The 18,735-nt window shown below is 43.8% G+C and overlaps 2 protein-coding genes across 2 annotated transcripts; one reads left to right on the forward strand and one right to left on the reverse strand.

The window, feature by feature from the left end:
• Window positions 1-1,059: 1,059 nt before the first annotated feature.
• LOC106578049 (ras-related protein Rab-39B) lies at window positions 1,060-10,186 on the reverse strand. Its single transcript, XM_014156613.3, has 5 exons — window positions 9,737-10,186; window positions 7,846-8,079; window positions 6,502-6,682; window positions 6,223-6,348; window positions 1,060-4,511 (listed from the first exon to the last, which is right to left on the reverse strand). The coding sequence occupies exons 2-5, from the start codon at window positions 8,058-8,060 to the stop codon at window positions 4,392-4,394; spliced, it is 642 nt and encodes a 213-aa protein (XP_014012088.2). The 5' UTR covers window positions 8,061-8,079; window positions 9,737-10,186; the 3' UTR covers window positions 1,060-4,391.
• A 2,036-nt stretch (window positions 10,187-12,222) lies between these two features.
• On the forward strand, window positions 12,223-18,322 carry LOC106578048 (ras-related protein Rab-38-like). Its single transcript, XM_014156612.3, has 4 exons — window positions 12,223-12,972; window positions 16,720-16,850; window positions 17,318-17,467; window positions 18,078-18,322. The coding sequence occupies exons 1-4, from the start codon at window positions 12,780-12,782 to the stop codon at window positions 18,291-18,293; spliced, it is 690 nt and encodes a 229-aa protein (XP_014012087.1). The 5' UTR covers window positions 12,223-12,779; the 3' UTR covers window positions 18,294-18,322.
• Window positions 18,323-18,735: the final 413 nt, after the last annotated feature.

The following is an 18,735-nucleotide window of genomic DNA, read 5'->3' on the forward strand; positions in this document are numbered from 1 at the left end:
GCCTCAATCCCAAAGGTTCGGGATGCTTGGCATCACTTTTCAATCAAATTTATTTATAAAGCCCTTCTTACATCAGCTGATGTCACAAAGTGCTGTACAGAAACCCAGCCTAAAACCCCAAACGGTAAGCAATGCCGGTGTAGAAGCACGGTGGCTAGGAAAAACTCCCTAGAAAGGCCAAAACCTAGGAAGAAACCTAGAGAGGAACCAGGCTTTTGAGGTTTTATGTCTGACAAATGTTGGTATTTAGGTTGAATTATTCCCTATGAGGGGTTAACCCATGTGATCTGAACTGAAGCCTATGTGCCTAAAGGGCTGAATAGGATTAGGAAAGTAGCACCGGACTCACTGCTATGAGTGAAATAGGGAGCTTTGGAGAGTTTGACCTGATCTAGCCGTTTGGATAATTCCTTCAATGCCCTTTTTTTTTTTTTTCTCCCGGCAATTATTAATTTATCCATTGTCGGCAGTTAGCCTAGTGGTTAGAGCATTGGGCCAGTAACCCAAAGGTTGCTGATCGAATCCCCGAGCTGACAAGGTAAAAATCTGTCATTCTGCCCCAGAGCAAGGCAGTTAACCCACAATTCCCCGGCCGCCGAAGACGTCGATGTCGATTAAGGCAGCCCCCCCCCCCCCCCCGCACCTCTCTGATTCAGAGTGGTTCGGTTAAATGCAGAAGTCACATTTCAGTTGAATGCATTTAGTTGGACAACGAACTATGTATTTCCCTTTCTAAATGCTGGGGGTGTCAAACTCAACCCATGCATATTTCCCCCCCCCCCCCCCCCCTTTTTAATTAAGACCTAGACAACCAGGTGAGGGGAGTTCCTTACTAATCAGTGGAGGAGAGAAAACACCTCTAGTCTGGGTATAACTAGACGCCCCCCCACAGACGGATACAAGCTGGTTGACAATGACGCCTATTTGCCTTGTATTGCCACCTAGTGGTTGGTTTGTGGCACTGCAATGAGGTGTAGTGAGTAACCCATTATGAGGTCTGTACATTATTTTAGCCACACACAGGGGTGCTACATTGTAAGACAAAAAGCAAAACTGCTCTTTTACCGGTCACATTTTTTATTTATTTTTTTAGTACATTTCAAGTTGTTTTGATAGAATAGTAGTGGCCCAGAAAGTTCCATAGATGTTGAATTGAATGAACACTAGTTACATGGTATTGTACAGCTTGGAGATAAAGAGAAGATGAGTCAAAGATACCATTGAGTAAAATGAAAAGATTCATCCTGGGTCGTATTCATTAGGGCACAACGTTGCAAAACAGAGAGGGTAGTTCCCTCTCTGTTTCAGTCTGTTGTCTTCCGTTTGGTGCCCAATGAATACGACCCTAGTAATGCTGTACATTGATGGTCTACTTGCATGTTATATTGTTTATGAGCAACAGCTAGTCTGGTATCCAACTGATTTCCCAACACTTCTCTTTTGTTTCCCTTTATTATGTCTGGTTTCATCAGGCTAAGAAACTGCTTGTCCACTTTCAGTAGCCGACGTTGTCGAACGCTGCAGTTAGAATTTCCATGAATAGAGCTGACGATGAAAAATTGTTCTATATGCCACAGAGCATATTTCTATCTGAACTTTCCAAAACGTTGCTGAACGTGCCCCGCGTCTGCTTGTGTGTGACATAGTAGATAGAGGCAACTTCTAAGAACTGATACAGGATCCGATGTCTTTCTTTAGTCTACCGGTAAAGGTTAGTGCTGGGGGTTCTGGTAATCTGATCCTAGATCTGTGGTTAGAGACATTACTCCTACATAGTGTCTTATTAGATGATGAGGAGCAACTGATCCAAACTCCTTCAACCCTCTGATACTAGTCTCAACCCATCTGTCTAGACAGACTACTCTGATACTAGTCTAGACAGACTACTCTGATACTAGTCTAGACAGACTACTCTGATACTAGCCTCAACCCATCTGTCTAGACAGACTACTCTGATACGATATAAGCATTGGAGGGGATTATAAGTGTGTGGAGATTTGGTGAAGCCACCGTTGTTCAGTTAAGAGCACTGAATAGAATTCTACTGTTCTAATTCGATGGGTGGAACATCATCATGTCCAAGATTCTATTCTAGAACCAGAATGTCCACGAAACTGGGAAAAGCACATAGTAACCCAAAGAAGTCCATTCTTGTTCCAAGTTGTAAAGGAGTGAAAAGTCCCTCGTCAAGACTCTGCAAAATGGTCCCAGATTTAATGATTGAGAACGTTTCCCATCCACTCTTCCTTGTCAAGGGTAATCCTACATGATAGATGTACACAGTCACCCCAGCTCCCCTGGCCCTTAAATCTTAGATTGACATACGATAATGCATCACCCTTTGGAAAAGGTGGATGATAGCAGTTCATCCTTGCCGTTATTACACAAATCAAGTAGATGAAAAGGTTCCCTAGAGAATCAGTAGTATACACTCACCCATTCAGAGGAAAGCAATGGTGCTTCCCCAATCCAAACCAAATAACCTTATCAGATTATGGATACAATCTTATTTCAATCTCAGCACTAGAGACGAAGGAATACCTTTTTTTTCTGGCGAGAAAGAAATTGACCTTGAACACAGTGGCTACAAAACATCTTCAACTGAAAATAAAATGTAGGACACCATTTGTTACAACGCAGCAAGTTCTGTCCCTCCACCTATTGTGCCCAAACCATTTCATGTTTCAGTTACCAAACCAGAAAGGTTATTGTTACATCGTCTTAGTCAATAACAAAATGTGATTTTAATTTTGGAATGAATGTCCTTATTTCTATACTGATTTGAGATATTAAATGCACATGTCTGTTGCCATACTTGTATCTATAGAGTTAACTGTAATTTAGATGTCTGCAGGTATGGAATTATAGGTAATGTGTTTTTAGAGTATGTTCTCCTAGCTGTCTCTCCACTATTACCATGGGTTCCTCAGCTAGATTCCAGAATCACTAGGAGGACAAGTTCCAGAGTCATTATGAGTCGTTGTTCAAACGTACTAAAATAAATAGTCCTCCTCTGTTGTCAGTTTGAGCCTCCTCAGGGATTTGGATTCTTGCAAAGGGGACAGGTAATGTACCGGTACTCAGGGATGCCTAATATCCCATTATAGTCCACCTTTTACTGGGTCATATTCATTAGTGCACACCATAACAAAAAAAAAAAAATGTTTTGCTAAAAAAAACACGTTTCTTATTGGTTCAAGTTGTCTCTTCCTGTTTTGTCCATTTTCCTCCGTTTGATATCAAGTGAATACGTCCCTGGAGTCACTTTGTTCACCTGTACTGTCAGTCAAACAGTCGTTCCCTTACATCCCTGTCCATAAAGTCCATTATGGTGTTGGATAAGGATTGTACAGTGGTAGTTGGATGATGGGCGAAAAACAGGTAGAGAACCACAGAGTTTTTGAGAGCAGATTTAGTTTCCTTTAGGGGGAGGGGGAGAGACTGAGAGCCCCCTCCATCTTAGTATCCTTTCAACTGAGTCAAATAGAATGTCGTTTTGGCCAAACCTTGCCCAACCATGGTGTGCGATACTTCCTGTCTGTATAAATTGTGTTATGGGATTGCATATTGGAAGAAAGGAGATTTGGGGGGGGGGAACCAGGGATCTATACTACATGGCCAAAAGTCTGTGGACACCTGCTAGTCGAACATCTCATTCCAAAATCATGGGCATTAATATGGCGTTGGTCCCCCCCTTTGCTGCTGTAACAGCCTCCACTCTTCTGGGAAGGCTTTCCACTAGATGTTGGAACATTGCTGCAGGGACTTGCTTCCATTCAGCCACAAGAGCATTAGTGAGGTCGGGCACTGATGTTGGGCGATTAGGCCTGGCTCGCACTCGGCATTCCAATTCATCCCAAAGGTGTTCGATGGGGTTGAGGTCAGGGCTCTGTGCAGGCCAGTCAAGTTCTTCCACACCGATCTCGACAACCTGTGAGCTTGTGTGGCCTACCACTTCGCAGCTGAGCCGCTGTTGCTCCTAGATGTTTCCACTTCACAATAACAGCACTTACAGTTGACCAGGGCAGCTCTTGCAGGGCAGAAATTTGACCAACTGACTTGTTGGAAAGGTGGCATCCTATGATGGTGCCACATTGAAAGTCACTGAGCTCTTCAGTACGGGCCATTCTACTGCCAATGTTTGTCTATGGAGATTGCATGGCGGTGTGCTCGATTTTTAAACACCTGTCATTAACGGGTGTGGCTGAAATGGCAGAATCCACAAATTTGATGTGTCCACATTTTGATCATGTAGTGTAGTTGTGGGTAAGATCCCTCCATCCTGTAGCAGATCAGCAGAGGGAAATTGCTAAACTAGAGCTGAAATGGATCCAGGAGGACCTAGGTGAAACCAGGCTTGGGTCAGGGATCTCTCTAGTGATCCCTCCAGATCAGCAGAGGCACCGCCGGTCGCTCTTGGTGACCTCCTCGGAGGAGTGGACCACGTTGGGGACGAAGCCGCTCTTCACCCCTTCCCAACCCTCCTGGATAGTGATGTCACCACTCCTCACCTAGGACCAAGATATCAAGGTTAAGAGGGACGACGTCGTATTCACATGCAGAGGCTTTCGATTAATTAACCAAGGTAACACTTTGATTTTACAGCCCAGTATTAGTAGTGATGGGGGGGAAAAATCGATAGTTACATATCGCAATATTATTCTTCAAGTATTTATTTATTGCTACTGTAGGTAGCGTTAACTAGCACTAGTTGGCTATACCTGCTCCAAAACCTATAGCTTGTTCTCCATCTTCTTTTTAAATAGTGAGCCAACATGCTATTTATTTCCCTGACTGATTAAAACTGTTTCCTCCTGCTCTCTCTCGTCTCTCTGCAGCAGACACATAGTGAGAGATATGTTTGGAACATCATCATCGCAATAAAATCACAGTATCAAACAGCAATACATATAGAATCAGGAGAATCACAATACATATAGAATCAGGAGAATCACAATACATATAGAATCAGGAGAATCACAATACATATTGAATCAGGAGAATCACAATACATATTGAATCAGGAGAATCACAATACATATAGAATCAGGAGAATCACAATACATATAGAATCAGGAGAATCACGATACATATAGAATCAGGAGAATCACGATACATATAGAATCACAATACATATAGAATCAGGAGAATCACAATACATATAGAATCAGGAGAATCACAATACATATAGAATCAGGAGAATCACGATACATATTGAATCAGGAGAATCACAATACATATAGAATCAGGAGAATCACGATACATATAGAATCAGGAGAATCACAATACATATAGAATCACAATACATATAGAATCAGGAGAATCACAATACATATAGAATCAGGAGAATCACAATACATATAGAATCACAATACATATAGGATCAGGAGAATCACGATACATATAGAATCAGGAGAATCACAATACATATAGAATCACAATACATATAGGATCAGGAGAATCACAATACATATAGAATCAGGAGAATCACAATACATATAGAATCACAATACATATAGGATCAGGAGAATCACGATACATATAGAATCAGGAGAATCACAATACATATAGAATCAGGAGAATCACGATACATATAGAATCAGGAGAATCACGATACATATAGAATCAGGAGAATCACGATACATATAGAATCAGGAGAATCACGATACATATAGAATCAGGAGAATCACGATACATATAGAATCAGGAGAATCACGATACATATAGAATCAGGAGAATCACGATACATAAAGAATCAGGAGAATCACGATACATATAGAATCAGGAGAATCACGATACATATAGAATCAGGAGAATCACGATACATAAAGAATCAGGAGAATCACGATACATATAGAATCAGGAGAATCACGATACATATAGAATCAGGAGAATCACAATACATAATGTATCGGCACCTAAGTATTGTAAAACTTTTGTCAGTATTGTAGTACTATTGTATCGTGAGGTCCCTGGCAATTCCCAGCCCAAGTATTTATCAGGTATTTATTTTGAAATTACTTGTTAAAATGGCAATAACCTAATAATTGTATAATAATTACAATTTAGTTTCTTTGAGATTCATGTTTTCACAAGCGTAGGTTTGTACCGTTTGGTACCAGTTTATGGGACTAGCCCACTGCTTTAATAGTCGAGGGTTAGCATTGAAAATGTGACTCCATTTTTATTCTTGACTCAGGTTGAAGAAGGTTATCTCCTCACCAGGTGGAAGATGTCCCTGGTCAGCTCCGTGAAGGCGTGCTCCACATTGATGGCGTCGCGGGCCGAGGTTTCTACGTAACGCATCCCGTAGGCGCTGGCGAGTTTCTCCGCTTCCTGACGAGTCACCTGGCGATTTTTAAAGGTAAAGATTACATTTTATTGTCTGATTTCATAGAAATGTGTTTCAGGCGTCATTTATAGTGTCCTTAGTTAGGGTGAGGATTCTTTCTTTCTTTCAATGCTCAATCAAACACACAGACACACATTCCGATAGGCTACCTGACGCTGAGGCTCCAGGTCACACTTGTGTCCGACCAATAGGAACACGATGCTGTGTGGTTGGACGTGACTCCGGGCCTCCTCTAGCCAATCATGAACGTTCTGGAAGGAGCGACGGTTTGTGATGTCAAACAGCAGGAGCCCGCCCACCGAGTTACGATAGTAGGCTCTGGTGATGGACCTGAGAGAGGGTTGAGATGAGAGAGAACATGAGATATAGATGGACTATTGGCTACTAAGCTGAACCTGGATGACATGGCAGATCACAGTGGAGGATAGAAACATCCACATCATCGAGGAAACATCTGAGATCTTATCAAGTGTTACTGTTGCATCACACTCATCACAAAGACATGGTGGAATAGAGTGTCGTTCTGAACTAAAAGAAGAGTGTGTGTGAGGGAGAGAGCGGTGTTAGGAGACCGATATAAAGGTTAGAAAAGGGGAGAGATTGGGTAGCGAGGGAGAGGGAAAGTTTGGCAGAAGAGAGAAAGAGAAAATGTGAGAGGCGGGAGGGAGGACAGAAAGGGGAGAGGAAGTGGGAGGAGGGATATGACAGGCAGGAAAGGTGTGGGTGGATAGAGGGAAGGGGAGGTGGAAGAAGAGGACTTCAAGAAAGAGAATGAAGATAGGAGGCTGGTAAAATATTCATAAAAAACTGTTGAAATGAATCAGAAGACACAGATATAGAGCAGGAAATGATGGAGACAGATGGAACGCTGACGAAGCAAGTGTGTGTGTTCAAAGGCTGCTACCTATTTTAAATGTAAAATGTATCTTTATTTATGAAAAAAGGGTCCTCATATACTTGTTTTTTATGTTTTAGAAATGTCTATCAGGCGTATTTAGGTATGCATATTCAATGTGTCACTGATGTTCCAAAAAGTAAATATTGAAATAGGCCAATAACCATATACCCTTTGTACTTTGCATAATAAGGCTCTTTTGACTAGTCAATAACCCTAATCATTAGTGGAATGACACAAGCTGACTTCAGTGTAGACCTCGGAGGCCTGAGTCTTCAGTGTAGACCTCGGAGGCCTGAGTCTTCAGTGTAGACCTCGGAGGCCTGAGTCTTCAGTGTAGACCTCGGAGGCCTGAGTCTTCAGTGTAGACCTCGGAGGCCTGAGTCTTCAGTGTAGACCTCGGAGGCCTGAGTCTTCAGTGTAGACCTCGGAGGCCTGAGTCTTGTTGGACAAGAAGCAGCATTGACACACCAGAGTGCGTTGTCATTTGAAAGGTAGGCTATGATAGATCACTACCGAAAGCAGTTAATATTCGACTATAAATACCTGTCACCATCCTTAGACCCCCCCCCCACACACACACACACACACACCATACCTGAAACGCTCCTGTCCCGCGGTATCCCAGATCTGTAGCTTGATCCGTTTCCCCGGCTCAATCTCCACCAGGCGAGAGAAGAAATCTACGCCGACTGTGGGGTCGCTCACCTGGGCGAAGCGTCCCTCTGTGAACCGCCGGATCAAACACGATTTCCCCACCGTCGAGTCCCCAATGACGATGAGTCGGAACTGGTACAGCCATATCGCCTCCATGGTGACTACTGTCTAGCGTCTGTTGTCGGGTAAATCAGGCACGTGGAGAGAGACACAGGCGAATGCACGAATAAAACCAGAGTCAGACAGTTAACCCGTAACAACAGTGTTGACTTAGGGCCCCCAGAAGGCTAGAGACGGCCCTGCCTTTGGTGATGAGAAAAAAGGCTACACTTCTCGTCTTGATTTGGCCATGGTTTTTATCTGGGCCCCCGGTGTTACAATTAAGCAATAAGGCCCGAGGAGGTGTGGTATATGGCCAATATACCATAGCTAAGGACTGCTTCCTCTGCACGACGCAACGCGGAGTGCCTGTATACAGCCCTTAGCCGTGGTATATTGGCAATATACCACAAACCCTCGAGGTGCCTTATTGTTATAATTAACTGGTTACCAACATAATTAGAGAAGTAAAAATACATGTTTTGGCATACCCGTGGTATACGGTCTGATATACCATGGCCTTCAGCCAATCAGAATTCCGGGCTCAAACCACCCAGTTTATTATATCCACTATTATATCCACATGTTAAATTACAAGCATGTGACTATTGGAAATTCGATTTACTAGCCTATGTTGGCCTACTTTCAAGTCACTTGATTTGGTTGTGGCACCTATTTCATAGTCTATGTTTTACGTTATCAAGGATTTATTTGATTGCTGAATATAAAAAGCCCTGTTGAATTTCCCTCTTAAGAAAAATAAAGTCATTTCATTCTAGTTGTGGCAAGTAGGTAATATAGCTAACATATTTTATTCTATAATCCCATGTTCTATAGACCTATGCTTCTTGAAAACCCCACAATGCAATCATTTATTATGGTATTGCATTCTATGCGCGGGCCTGGTTATCCAGCCATCACACTGCCTCTAGTGCCAACTAAAAGCCCACCGACACTACCTCACTCTGCTTGGCCGGCGGATTACACAGTCCGCTTAACATGCAAACACTGGGTCTACCGTGGACACACAGATCCCCTAGAGAATAACCATAACACCCACCTCCCTAGCTGTTGACTCAGCCCGGATACAGGCTTTAGGATCTCTGGAGCGTTGACACAGACGTAATGTAACCTATTACAGTCACCTAAAGAGGACAAAACGATGTCTATTGTAGAGCATACCGTGGCTGTGGCTTTGGTAGAGCATGGCGCTTGCAACGCCAGGGGTGTGGGTTCGATTCCCACAGGGGACCAGTATGTAAATGTATCCACTCACTACTCTCTGGATAAGAGAGTCTGCTAAGTGACTAAAATGTCAAAATGATATTTCACATAAGGTGCTTTTGGATTCAAATCAAATGTTTTTTTCCAGACCTACCAAGGTCAATGAATGGGCCCCTCCATTTTTCCTTATGGCAGGATAATTGATTATTTGATTATTATTATAGGGATAATTCAACCTGATCTGTCAGTAGGCTAATGGGGAATCGAATGGAGAACATTAGGCTAGAATCTACACGATCATTTGATGCTGAACTTTACCACAACATCCCATCTGTCACTCTTATAATAGGCCTCCAAGACCAAGCAGTGTAACTTCATCCACTTTATTCAAAGCCTTTTCTTATTTCTCTCATTATTATGCTGAAATTAAAATGTATTTGATTGAGATTTAGGTCACAATTACGAGAAAGGCCTATAGCCTACGATAACATGGAATGGTTTCATCTTACGTTGATTGGTTGCGGCGTTCAGACCCCCAATGCTGCAGGTTCCATCGTATCGAGAAGCTCGTCTCCTCTTTCGTAGAACAAACGCCGAAAAAAAGTCTTACAGCAACACATAAACCACAGTTTACAATTCCCCTGGAGAGATTCAACGACGGGTCTTCTGTGTAATGTCTTTATTACGGTCTATAACGATAACAACGTGCTCGAACGGCCTAGGTCTAAGAGAGAAATACACAGCACGCTTTACTCCACAAAAGGTTATAATTTGTAGACGGAAGTCTACACTATTGTCTACAACCCCACTCGTTTCGAATACATTCGAAGGGTTCGTTTTCTTTTCACTACTCTTTTTTTCGTTTCCTGTTTTGGAAGGCCGCAAAATGTTATGAAATGAATGTTGCTGTTGATGAAATGGCAGCGCTAGCAGCAGCATTACAGAACCTGACTCATCCCCGCCCGCATCAGCACCACTACTACCGTAAACATCAATATAGAGGCGGACAACCACTTTTCTCATCTCTACAAAACCCCACAGCGACACAAATAGCATAGAAGAAAACTCGATAAGCATAGGCCTATAAATCAACTCTTGTTATAACACCATTATAAAAAAACGAATATTGTAGTTTTGTTTTTATAGCATTTCATTTTACCTGTTGTATGACAACCCGTTTTGGTGGGTGAAAACGCATGAATCCTTAATAACGAAACAGTTTATTCCCAACATACTGCCTACCAGACAGACCAGCTGATATAAAACATGTATTGGAGCTTGTTCAATTGATTAAACGGTTTATAATTCTGCGTGTAAAATTGACTATTTATGCGTTAAGGGGGACATGTCGGCAACCAACCGATGATTGGCAGTGCGCTGGGACGATTTTTTCTTTATTTTATTTAACCTTTATTTAACTAGGCAAGTCAGTGAAGAACAAATTCTTATTTACAATGACGGCCTAACCCAGACGACGCTGGGCCAATTGTGCGCCGCGCTATGGGACAGCCTAGAATCGAACCAGAGTCTGTAGTGACGCCTCAGACCGCTGCTCCACTCGGGACATACACTGGTATATGTATATTTTGTTTCCCCCTGCTGCGCTATGTTGCGTCAGAGCGATGGACAGACAGTACAGTGAACGTTTAGCTTACGTTTAGCTTGTGTTAACCTATCGTAGCAGGCGTTGAACGACCAGGCTTGTGTGGGCCTAGACAACTTTATCGGTTAAAGGGTCGTCAAACAGCTGACGGCTGGGCAGAAGACGCTTCACGCTCAGAGGAATGGCAACTGCTTCTACATGAGACGAGCGCGCACACACAGGCTGCTTGACCTGACTCGACAGCTGATGACATCACTTTTTTGCACTAGATGGAATGGAAGTTGGGTAACAGGTGAAGAAGAGTCACCAATACGGACAGTTGTGCGTAAATCCATTGGACGTGTATGGAAATAGAAAAAGTGAGAAAATAAATTAACAGGAATATTTTTGAGAATGCATATTTGTAATAAGTGAGACAGGATGTGAATGTTTTTTTTCTCTCTCTATCAATTCATGTACTCGTTTAGGCTAGAAGATGTGGCGGATTACCTTATTTGGCATACAGACAACTTCAGGTAATGGGGAAAGGGGAGCTGCTGAAAAGTGGACCCATATGGAATGGGAAAAAAGATAGACACTAACTTGGGCTCAGCGGTGTAAAGTATTTAAGTAAAAATACTTGAAGGTACTACTTAATTCGTATTTTGGGGTATCTGTACTTTACTTTACTTTTTATATATACATATTTTTCCTGACACCCAAAAGTACTCGTTACATTTTGAATGCTTAGCAAGACATGAAAATTGCCTAATTCACACACTTGTCAAGAGAACATCCCTGGTCATCCCTACTGCCTCTGATCTGGAGGACTCACTAAACAGAGAACATCCCTGGTCTCTACTACCTCTGATCTGGAGGACTCACTAAACAGAACATCCCTGGTCATCCCTACAGCCTCTGATCTGGAGGACTCACTAAACAGAACATCCCTGGTCATCCCTACTGCCTCTGATCTGGCAGACTCACTAAACACATGCTTCGTTTGTAAATTAAGTCAGTGTTGGAGCATGCCCCTGGCTATCCGTATATTTAAAAAAAAATACGATAACATTATGCCGTCTAGTTTGCTTTATATAAGGAATCTGAAATTATTTATACTTTTACTTTTGATACTTAAATATATTTTAAACCAAATACTTTTAGACTTTTACTCAAGTAGTATTTTACTGGGTGACTTTCACATTAACTTGAGTAATTTTCTATTAAGGTATCTTTACTTTTACTCAAGTAATGACAATTGAGTACTTTTTCAACCACTGCTTGGACAATTCTTTTCTTCATGTAATTTTTCATTACATGTTTATATGTGGACAACTATGTGGTGTAGTTAGCCTTTATTTGTTCGGTTAAAGGGGTGTGGTCGTCAAACAGCTGACGGGCAGAAGAAGCTTCACGCGCAGAGAAACGGCAACGACGTCTCGAAAAGTTGAGCACGCACACAGACCGCAGGCTGTTTGACCTCATTTGACAGTTAGTTCATGACTTTGCGCTGACAGCACTTTTTAGAAGTTCTCCTTTTTTTGCGCTAGATGGAATGAAAGTTGGGTAACAGGTGAAGAGTCCCCAATACGCACAGTCGTGCGTGGATTTATTGCGTGGATTCATTGGACTTGTATAAGAAAAACGGAGAAAATAAAAATACCTTCTGGAATATTTTTGAGTGCATATTTTTAATAAGTGAGACAGGATGTAATTGTTTTTTCTTTCTAGCAATTCATTTGTATACTATTTTGTGGAGGATTGCCTTATTTGTCATACAGACAACTTCAGGTAACGGGAAAAGACAGCGGCGAAAAGTGGACCCATATGGAATAAAAACAACTGAAAAGAAGAGACACTGCCTTTCGGAATATTTTTTTCTGCATGTCACTTTTCATAAATTTTTTCTATGTGGACAACAATGTGATGTAACTAGACTTTATTGTTTTCTACCAACCCATAACCCAACCATGCAGCAAGATCGCTTGCTCAAGGTCCTGGTCATCGGTGACTTGGGTGTCGGCAAGACGTCCATAATCAAGCGTTATGTCCATCAGATATTCTCTCAACATTACCGGGCCACCATAGGAGTAGACTTCGCCCTCAAAATCCTCAATTGGGATCACAAGACGGTGGTGCGTCTGCAGTTATGGGACATAGCCGGTTAGTAGCCTAAATGAATTACCTTATTGTAATTACCTACCCTACGTCGCCTACCTTTTTGGTTTTATAAGTGTTCTATTTTATAAGACACACAAGTCTACAATATGTCACGCACTTAGGCCATGCTCCACGTTAAATGGTATCGGCCACTCGGTTGGTAAGCTAATTACGTGTAACTAGAATACCCTATAGTTTTGTAACGTTTCTATTTTTATTTGACACATAGGAGTCTTCACAATTAAGTTAAGCTCCTAATCAGTAGCAAACGATGCCCAAAACGCTGGCATGCACGCACTCCGGACAAAGGCGCGCACACAAGCACCTAAATATTCTTGAGTCTTTGTAATTTTGTGTGTGTGTGGTGTGTGTGTGTGTGTGTGTGTAGTGAACCAACTAACATTCAGAGAAGTGAGGATATTTGGCCAGTCCTCACTTGTAAAAAGGTTATTTTAGGGTTTAAAATTGAGGTTATGGTTAGGGATTAGGGAAAATAGGATTGTTTTAATGGGAATCAATTGTTGGTCCACAAAAGGTCTTCTCAGGTATAGTAAAGTGTGTGTGTGTGTGTACTTTAGCCCATCTGTCAACAGACCGTTTATGGTGCTGTATCATTTAGACTTTTCCTCCTAATCATCTCCACCATAGATAATGACATCACACCATGTCTACCAGCTGTCAGTGTGTATGACGATCAGTCATTCTCACGCCACGGCTCCGTTGAGAGTAGGTGTGCTGATCTGGGACCTGTCCATATAATCGTATTCATTATGATCTAAAAGGGAAAGTGAATGATCGATCATTCTCACTCCAGGGTCTGTCTGTATTTTTTTTGAATAATGCTGATCTAGGGTCAAGATTTCCTTTTAGATAAAAATGAATTAGAGTATACGGACAGGGGGAATCTGATCCTAGATCAGCACTCTGACTCGGAGACACTTTATACATACAGCCCCCAGGTCCCCTGCCACGTCCATATCATCCGATTTATTATAATTTATAGACCAGCGTTTCCCAAACTTGGTCCTCGGGACCTCAAGTGGTGCACCTTTTTTGTTTTTTGCCCAAACACTACACAGTTGATTGAAATGATCAAAGCTTGATGATTAGTTGACTATTTCAGTCAGCTGTGTAGCGCTGGGGCAAAAAACAAACATCAGGCCTTCTGAGTGGCGCAGCGGTCTAAGGTATAGCATAGCATCGCAGGGCTTGAGGCGTCACTACAGATCCGGGTTCAATCCCAGGCTGTGTCACAGCCGGCCGTGACTGGGAGACCCTTGAGGCAGCGCACAATTGGCTCAGCGTCGTCCAGGTTAGGGGAGGGTTTGGCCAGCAGGATTTCCTTGTCCCATTGCTCTCTAGCGATTCCTGTGGCTGGCAGGGGGCAGTGCATGCTGATATGGTTGCCAATTGGACAGTGTTCCTTCCGACACATTGGTGCTACCAGGTTAAGCCAGCAGTGTGTCAAGAAGCAGTGCGGCTTGGCAGGGTCGTGTTTCAGAGGATACATGGCTCTCGACCTTCACCTCTCCCGAGTCCGTACGGGAGGTGCAGCAATGGGACAAGACTGTAACTACCAATTTGGATATCACGAAAAAGGGGTCAAAGTAGCCCAAAAAATTATACAACAACAACATGCACCCCTTGGGGTCCAGAGGACCAAGTTTGGGAAACGCTGCTATATAAAGATATAAAACTGATCCTACATCGGCATAAACGGATCCTACGTCGGCATAAACGGATCCTACGTCGGCACTCCTGCCCTGAGCCTCATTGTCAATAGGAGTCCTAAACAGTTTGTCCTTAGGGCTATGTGTTTAAAGCTCAGTGGGAACTCATCTCTCCTGAAGAAGCATATGTGGACTTAGTGAATGGAGATAGACGTTGTAGAATGGCACAATGCATGCATGCAGTGGATAGACAGAGATGCTGTGGTAAACAGAGATAGACATTGTAGGAAAACCTGACAGAAAAGCCCTGCTAATCTGATGTTATTCAAGCAATGCAGGTTAGCAGCAACCGCTACACTATACAACCAAAAGGATGTGGACACGTGCTCATTCCAAAATCATGGGCATTAATATGGAGTTGGTCCCCCCTTTGCTGCTATAACAGCCTCCACTCTTCTGGGAAGGCTTTCCACTAGATGTTGGAACATTGCTGCGGGGACTTGCCACATATGCTTCTTCCATTCAGCCACAAGAGCATGAGTGAGGTTGGGCACTGATGTTGGGAGGGATTAGGCCTGGCTCGCAGTCTATGTTCCAATTCATTCCAAAGGTGTTCGATTGGGTTGATGTCAGGGCTCTGTGCAGGCCAGTCAAGTTCTTCCACACCTATCTCAACAAACCGTTTCTGTATGGACCTTGCTTTGTGCGCAGGGGGCATTGTCATGCTGAAACAGGAAAGAACCTTCCCCAAACTGTTGCCACAAAGTTGGAAGCACAGAATCATCTAGAATGTCATTGTATGCTGTAGCGTTAAGATTTCCCTTCATTGGAACTAAGGGGCCTAGCCCGAACCATGAAAAACATCCCCAGACCATTATTCCTCCTCCACCAAACTTTACAGTTGGCACTATGCATTGGGGCAGGTAGCGTTCTCCTGGCATCCGCCAAACGTAGATTCGTCCGTTGGACTGCCAGATGGTGAAGCATGATTCATCACTCTAGAGAACGCGTTTCCGCTGCTCCAGAGTCCAATGGCGGCGAGCTTTACACCACTACAGCCGACGCTTGGCATTGCATATGGTGATCTTAGGCTTGTGTGCGGCTGCTCGGCCAAGGAAACCCATTTCATGAAGCTCTGGACGAACAGTTCTTGTGCTGACGTTGCTTCCTGAGGCAGTTTGGGACTCGGTAGTGAGTGTTGCAACCGAGGACAGATTCTTTTTACGCACTACGTGTTTCAGCACTCGGCGGTGCTGTTCTGTGAGCTTGTGTGGCCTACCACTTCGTGGCTGAGCCACTGTTGCTCCTAGACGTTTCCACTTCACAAAAACAGCACTTACATTTGACCGGGGAAGCTCCAGGAGGGCAGAAATTTGACGAACTGACTTGTTGGAAAGTTGGCATCCTATGACGGTGCCACGTTGAAAGTCACTGAGCTCTTCAGGAAGGCCATTCTACCTCCAAAGTTTGTCTATGGAGATTCAGCAACGGGTGTGGCTGAAATAGCCGAATCCACTAATTTGAAGGGGTGACCACATACTTTTGTATATATAGTGTTTTTCATTACACATCCTGAACGGAATGTGTTGTTGTTAGACAGACAGAACAGGCTCTCTCTTATCTAAATGTTATGGTCAGAGGTGAAATTAATTTACCCCAGGTTTCTTACGGTCTTTTCAGACCTGTGTGTGTGTGTGTGTGTGTGTGTGTGTGTGTGTGTGTGTGTGTGTGTGTGTGTGTGTGTGTGTGTGTGTGTGTGTGTGTGTGTGTGTGTGTGTGTGTGTGTGTGTGTGTGTGTGTGTGTGTGTGTGTGTGTGTGTGTGTGTGTGTGTGTCCGTCTATCAGCTGGTTTTCCCCGGTATATTAGTATCATGTGAGTGAGGTTAACATCCAGGAGAAATTACATTTACACACTACAAAACTCACTTATATACACACACACACACACACACACACACACACACACACACACACACACACACACACACACACACACACACACACACACTTAGTTGCTTACATCATTTTATTGAAAAAGATTGTTGTAGGTATATCGTTGTTGTTGTTGTTGTGTCCCCAGGCCAGGAGCGCTATGGCAACATGACGAGGGTGTACTACCGTGAGGCTCTGGGTGCGTTGGTGGTGTTTGACATGACCCGAGCCTCTACCTTCCAGGCTGTCCTCAAGTGGAAGAGAGACCTCGACTCCAAGGTTACTGACAAGTCATGCTTATAACCAGTAATAAAGCATTATACCTGGTGGTGTTTGACATGACACGGGCCTGCACTTTCCAGGCTGTTTTCAAGTGGAAGGGAGACCTCGACTCCAAGGTCTAAGACAAGGGACATAATATGCTTATAACATGCTTATAACCAGTTGTAATGCTCCGCATGCATGGAAATAACAAACAGAAAGACATAGTAGATTCTGATGAGGCTCAAGTTCAGTTTACATTTAATAGAGCTTTGTTTACATTCCCCCTTCACTCTTCTATTTCACCCTTCCCTCCTTAATTCCTATCTGTCTTTGTTTCTTCTCTCACTGTCTCGCAGCCAGTGGCTGCTGTCATATTTGCTAATAATAACCTTTTAACATTTTATAAAGACCTTGATCAGTCATTTTCTCTCTCTCTCTCCACAACTTTGTCTCACCACTCCTTCATCCCTCTCTCCTCCCAGGTTGCTCTGGGTAACGGGAGGCCAGTTCCGGCCGTCCTATTGGGTAATAAGTGTGACCAACTGAGCACTGGTCTCTGCTCCAAACTGCCCAAACTGGAGAACTTCACCAGAGACCACGGCTTCGTGGGCTGGTACGAGACCTCAGCCAAGGTGAGAGGTCAGAAGTGAAGAGGTAGAAAGTCACTACATGGGGTCGCGGCATAGGGAGGGAGTGTATATCAGGGGATTTATGCTTTATGTTAGGATATGTTAGCAGACAGTGTGTCTGTGTGTGAGTCAGAACAGTCATAGAATGTAAATACCTACTAACTGCTGGCTGAGTGAGGGACTGTGATTATAAACTGTATTTTAACCTCCTCTGTCTCTCTCCCTCTCTCTCCCTCTCTCTCTCTGTCTCTCTCTGTCTCTCTCCCTCTCTCTCTCTCCATCTGTCTCTCTCTGTCTCTCTCTCTCTGTCTCCCTCTCTCTCTCTCCATCTGTCTCTCTATCTATTACACACACCGAAAGTTCCAGAAGAATAAAGACATTTCAAATGTCAAATAATGTCTATATATATATAGTGTTGCAGCGATTTGCAAATAGTTTAAGTACAAAAGGGGATTTTGTACTTTATTTACAATGGTGTTTGTTCTTCACTGGTTGCCCTTTTCTTGTGACAACAGGTCACAAACATTTCTGCTGTGATGGCATTCTGTGGTATTTCACCCAATAGATATGGGAGTTTATCAACATTGAATTCTCTCTCTCTCCCCCCTCGCAGGACAACACCAACATCGATGCGGCCATCATGTGTTTGGTAGAGAGCATCATGGCGGTAGAGGAGGAGAGGTCACCAGGTGGAGATCCCAGAGACCCCAGTGTCCTGCTCCTACCACGCTTTGACTACAATATGAAAGAGAGGACAAGGGTGGCAGGGTGTGATGGGTGTAATAAAAAGATTACTCTGCCGGGACGGAGAGAGATGGGGGATATCTGAAGGGGACAGGGAGAGATGGGGGATATCTGAGGGGGACAGGGAGAGATGGGGGATATCTGAGGGGGACGGGGAGAGATGGGGGATATCTGAGGGGGACGGGGAGAGATGGGGGATATCTGAGGGGGACGGGGAGAGATGGGGGATATCTGAGGGGGACGGGGAGAGATGGGGGATATCTGAGGGGGACGGGGAGAGATGGGGGATATCTGAGGGGGACGGGGAGAGATGGGGGATATCTGAGGGGGACGGGGAGAGATGGGGGATATCTGAGGGGGACGGGGAGAGATGGGGGATATCTGAGGGGGACGGGGAGAGATGGGGGATATCTGAGGGGGACGGGGAGAGATGGGGGATATCTGAGGGGGACGGGGAGAGATGGGGGATATCTGAGGGGGACGGGAGAGGCGGGGGAGAGGCAGGGGGAGGAGAGGGGGAGAGGCAG

This window comes from Salmo salar, chromosome 18 (genome assembly GCF_965601325.2).
Source record: "Salmo salar chromosome 18, fSalSal1, whole genome shotgun sequence".
NCBI classification, from domain to species: Eukaryota; Metazoa; Chordata; class Actinopteri; order Salmoniformes; family Salmonidae; genus Salmo; species Salmo salar.

What these genes read in the sequence shown, in the direction of transcription:
- LOC106578049 (XM_014156613.3), bottom strand. Translation starts at nt 8,060, where the DNA reads ATGGAGGCGATATGGCTGTACCAGTTCCGACTCATCGTCATTGGGGAC. An exon ending in GCGGGACAGGAGCGTTTCAG is followed by an intron (nt 6,683 to 7,845) that starts GTATGGTGTGTG and finishes ACCCTCTCTCAG; the next exon opens with GTCCATCACCAGAGCCTACT. An exon ending in CCAGGGACATCTTCCACCTG is followed by an intron (nt 4,512 to 6,222) that starts GTGAGGAGATAA and finishes TCTTGGTCCTAG; the next exon opens with GTGAGGAGTGGTGACATCAC.
- LOC106578048 (XM_014156612.3), top strand. Translation starts at nt 12,780, where the DNA reads ATGCAGCAAGATCGCTTGCTCAAGGTCCTGGTCATCGGTGACTTGGGT. An exon ending in GCAGTTATGGGACATAGCCG is followed by an intron (nt 12,973 to 16,719) that starts GTTAGTAGCCTA and finishes TTGTGTCCCCAG; the next exon opens with GCCAGGAGCGCTATGGCAAC. An exon ending in GGTACGAGACCTCAGCCAAG is followed by an intron (nt 17,468 to 18,077) that starts GTGAGAGGTCAG and finishes CCCCCCTCGCAG; the next exon opens with GACAACACCAACATCGATGC.